At 39.8% G+C, this 4,721-nt stretch overlaps 1 protein-coding gene across 1 annotated transcript; it reads left to right on the top strand.

Annotated features, from left to right (window-relative positions):
• Positions 1 to 240: 240 nt before the first annotated feature.
• On the top strand, positions 241 to 4,181 carry zgc:113208 (uncharacterized protein LOC550591 homolog). Its single transcript, XM_038989948.1, has 6 exons — positions 241 to 607; positions 872 to 1,027; positions 1,112 to 1,210; positions 1,323 to 1,393; positions 3,345 to 3,475; positions 3,592 to 4,181. The coding sequence occupies exons 1-6, from the start codon at positions 478 to 480 to the stop codon at positions 3,824 to 3,826; spliced, it is 822 nt and encodes a 273-aa protein (XP_038845876.1). The 5' UTR covers positions 241 to 477; the 3' UTR covers positions 3,827 to 4,181.
• Positions 4,182 to 4,721: the final 540 nt, after the last annotated feature.

Genomic DNA, 4,721 nt, shown 5'->3' with positions numbered 1-4,721 from the left:
ATTTTCCTTAAAGCATAATTTTGGAAACTACTAATGTTACTGTCCCCACTACAACAACAAAAATATGTAAATAAACATAATTTTTGTCCTTGAAACATTCTAGAATTTCATTCATTCCTATGGAAGAATGCTTTTCTGAGGAGGCGCCTTCAAAGCCTCTCCATGGCCAAAACATAGCATCAGCAATCCAGGGTTAATATGTCATTGATTGGAACGCGTCTTCTGACTACGGCGCCTTGTTCGGGGCGCGCTGGCTTGTAAAGCAGGCGCACCCGTAGCATTACATAAACAGTGAGATGCGCAGTTACTTAACACGATTTTTCCCCCATTCATATTGAGGATACAATTGAGTCCCTTCTTTTTCACAACAAAACCATTGTAGCTAGGTTTGTGCAACTCCGATGCGTGGTCGTTTTCGATGTATTTCATTTGAACGTTGTCTAGGGCCTTACAGGAAGGAACATAACGAGACGAAACATGGAGAAAAGCAGCGGGACAACTTCTACAAAAAGAAAAGCTTCCTCATCTGAGACAAGTCTTCCAGACTGCAAAAAGCTGAAATCGAAGGATAGTGGCAAGACTTGCGCAAATAAAGCTCTGAACAAGGGTAAGTGAGTGAGTCACGGTTTTGAGTAGGTACAACGTGGCCTAAGGTCTGCCTAGTATGCTGCATAGAAAATGGCCGTGCTCCAGAGCATCAAAACGACTATCAACAAATCAATTTTCATCATAAATAACGACTCATTATTAGTCAGTCAGTCACAATTTAACCAGGATACATTGCGGGTTTGATCCTCTTGAACACGGCCAATGGTAAAAAACAAACCCAAAAAATACGTTAGCCACCTAAAAATAACTTTACTTTCCACAGAAAAGACTAAAATAGAGAAGGACTCAAGCAAGAAAAAACACAAATTCTTGGGTAGGTCAGAAGTTTCTCTAAGTTCTAAAGATGCAAGCCAGAAGATGATTCGGGATGGATGCCTAGAGGTTTCAAAAAATGACAAAGGACAACTTGTTTTTAAAGGTATGCCTACATATGCAACTGTTTTAACACATGGACATTCATTCCACAGAAGGCTCTGTGACAAGTAAGGTAAATTTTTCTTAGACTTCCCACAGTTCCAACCTAACATGTCACCAAAAGACGTACTTCAGGCTGGCAGCTTTGGTGGTACCTACTTCAGACCAATACGCTCAAGTGTCACAAGTGAGTAGCCTATCCCACACATCTAAAATCATTACATTGGATGTTATGAGTTAATTACTAATGTAGGTTAACCACTTTACTAATCACACTTTTTTTGTTTCTTTCGTCATAGAACAAAATTGCAAAGATGAATGGAAGGAGCTCCCTGAGGATTGGCTGAAAGGTTTGAACATTCCCACACAGGTGATTATACAAAACCAAACCTACTCTACACACTGACTGTGGCCTCACACTGGCCTACCAAACTAAATTAACGATAAAACACCTATGAACACATTCATTGTAATAGAGACACCCAAACAAGACTGAACAATTAAAGCTGATTGGTATAATGCGAAAATAAAACATTATAAGACTTGTCATAAGCATGCCCACCAATGTTGCTATGATCTCATAATGATCCTGACGAAGTTAGACATTTTGAGTCATTTGGAAATTTAATGAAATATATGCACCGATATTTTCCTTGCAAAAAAAAACAGATACCGATATCCGATATCCGATATTTAACATTTTAGCTGCCTTTTTAAACATTCTACTACAGTTAAATAGTTAACACACACACATGGACGCAGCGCTCCAAGGCACTGTATCTCAGTGCAGGAGGCTTCACTACAGTCCCTGGTTTGAATCCAGGCTGTATCACATCCGGCCATGATTGGGAGTCCCATAGGGCGGCGCACAATTGGCCCAGCGTCGTCCGGGGTAGGTCGTCATTGTAAATAAGAATTCTTAACTGACTTGCCTAGTTAAATAAGGGTTACACGCACCACACTGACCAAAAAGTTATTTTGTTGGCATTTACCAGTAAAACATAATCAAAACCTATTTCTTTCACTTACTTGCTGTGCTGTTTCGTTGTTCATTTATTCAGTCGTTTCATTCTCAACCAGGATTTCTATGGAACGCCGTTTGGGTCTTTGTGTGTCAAAAAGATACAGGTCAAATAACACTATTTGACCAATCAGGACCTGAATATGACTGCACGTCACATAATTTAACGTGTTCATACATTTTTGACGTAGTTATTACACATTGATTACACTATCACCCGTATTTCATATGTCACAACGATTCATCGATACGTATGCTATGATGCTGGTGAAGTTGTCTTGCGCACCTACAGTGCTGGTCATATAAAAAAAGCTAGCTAGCTCATGGATGCAAGCAATGTTCTTCCCCAAAAACATAGCAAAACGACAATCTGTTAACTATATAGCTAGCTGTCATCATCTAAAATAATCCTAATTTATAAGACCGTTCTTATTTGGTTAATGGTGGTCGGACCCATCAATGTGAACCTAGCCACAATAAGGATTAGCCACAATAGTGGACTTTGCAGTTAGCCTTCAAAATAAAAGTATGTCATTGACAGATGCAAATGAATACAAATAGTAGAATTATGCCATAATTGAATAGAGCATGCTAAACGAGGTTGGAATGTTATATAAAATCAAAAATCGGTTGAAATCACACTGGATGTATTATACTTTAGAATTGTATTGAGGGCATACTTATTTCACTGTACAGCCTTACCTATGGATTGTGAATGAATGACATGGGGTATCAGTCTACTCAGTGACACCCAGAAAACATTAGCGTATTACTGTGTAACTCCGGTAGGTCAAAATCTGAAAAATAGTGCACTTGGTAGTGTGTACCGGTGCTCGACCAGTCGCGAAAAATCCAACATCACCCACGACAGAGAACGGTTGATTGTCAAGGGCAATGAATTCCATTATCTTGGCGTTAATGGATTTCGCCTTTGAGTTGTCTCGCTGAAATGTTCTTATTCTTTCAAATGACTGCTCGACTTGTTGACTGCTCGATCCACACAGCTGACATTGTGGGCTAGGTTAGAAATGCTGTGTTGCACATGTAGCGCAAAATGTTTTATGTGGCATCATTACGTCATGTACCTACGTTATATAGGTATGCACGTCAGCTTTGACATCGGTTTTCCACATCGGCATTACACTAGACATTGGGCCGATACCGATGTTGGCATTTTTAGCTAATATCGTCCGATTCTGATATTTTCACCGATATATCGTGAATCCCTACTAATAAGACGTTACAAAGCCAGGCTCACACTGTTTATAATAAATAATGCATTATGTGTTTCCCCATACAGGTGGCCTCATCAACATACACAGACAGTGTAAACACATACAAAGTGAAGTGTGGAGGCAGTCTAGAAATGTGGGAAAGCAGTGGATGGATTGTAACCCAGGATCCCTATGGATGGTTTCAGTGGTACTGCAGGTATTTGCAGAATATATACAGTACATTCAGACTGGGTATAATAAGGCTCCTTTCTATTCTCCTACATTAGTGTCTTCTTCCTCAGAATCTTACTCTGAAATGTAAATTCCCTACAGGTTTTACCATGGTCGGCGTACTAAGGATGATGAGCGTCAGATCGGGCGATGGGCAAAGTGTGCTGGGGTAAAAGGCCGGTGGAGAAATAATCTTATCACCAAAGTTGTCCGGTCAGGCTGTGGCTTTGACAACCCAACAATCTCTCCTGTGGTCAGACAGACATTACAGCACTGGGGGTACCGACTGACCAAGGAGGACTACAAGGAGGGTGCCAAGAGGGTTAAGCCAAAATAACCATGCACCCTGCTTGTATTCATTATACGTGTACAGTAGGGAGGCTGGTAGGTAGACGGGCTCATTGTAATGGCTGTAATGGCTGGAAGGAATTTAAATGGAACGTTAACAAACAGATCAAACATATGGAAACAACATTTGATTCCATTTCATTTATTTAATTCCAGCCATAACAATGATCCCATCCTCCTATAGCTCCTCTCACCAGCCTCCACTGGGGTACAGAAATAAGTGCATGCGTTTGACTGTTTTATTTGCAAACATGTGTTTGTGGTATTTTTGATACTGTAAATGCAATGTTTAACTTTAATGTGACTTAAAAAAAATATAGAGATATCGAACTCCCTTTCTTGGAGCTTCTGTCTTGTTATTCTCATGCGTCTTTCACCTCTTATGAGGTGGGTATTGTGCGCTGCAAAAGAATGAGCTACAGAGCTCACCAGCTTGTAGTCCTAAAACACAGAAATTAGTTACCTCTGGTTTGTTCAGCCATCTCTAAGGGAAGAAAGTATAGGGTTTTGGAATAAAACCTAAAAATAAGGTCTGAGGATAACTGACTTGGGTGATGTTATGTTTTGTTCTGTGATATAATAGCAGTTATGTAAAAAGGGCTTTATAAGTACATTTGAGTTAACATACAAATCCTTTATGAATTATGCAGAGATTTTAGCATGAAAATCTTGGTGGGGCAAACAATAAAAAATAAAAAAATGTTTTAATGCATGCCAGCAAAGCCACTACACAACATTAAACAATAAATTAATTGCACTATAATGGTGACAAACAGTGCCCACAAACTGGTAGGGCCTACTTTAAGCTGTCTCAACAACAGTCCCAACACCTTATCACTGCTACACCGGCCCTGTTTCAGACAGCAGGTTTAACATGCTGAGTT

The sequence above is a fragment of the Salvelinus namaycush genome, chromosome 3 (assembly GCF_016432855.1).
Source record: "Salvelinus namaycush isolate Seneca chromosome 3, SaNama_1.0, whole genome shotgun sequence".
NCBI lineage: Eukaryota > Metazoa > Chordata > Actinopteri > Salmoniformes > Salmonidae > Salvelinus > Salvelinus namaycush.
This window is presented reverse-complemented; position numbering and strand designations above follow the sequence as displayed.

Coding starts and splice junctions, on each gene's coding strand:
- zgc:113208 (XM_038989948.1), top strand. CDS start 478: ATGGAGAAAAGCAGCGGGACAACTTCTACAAAAAGAAAAGCTTCCTCA. Junction 1,028..1,111: donor AGGACAACTTGTTTTTAAAG/GTATGCCTACAT, acceptor AATTTTTCTTAG/ACTTCCCACAGTTCCAACCT. Junction 1,394..3,344: donor GTTTGAACATTCCCACACAG/GTGATTATACAA, acceptor TTCCCCATACAG/GTGGCCTCATCAACATACAC.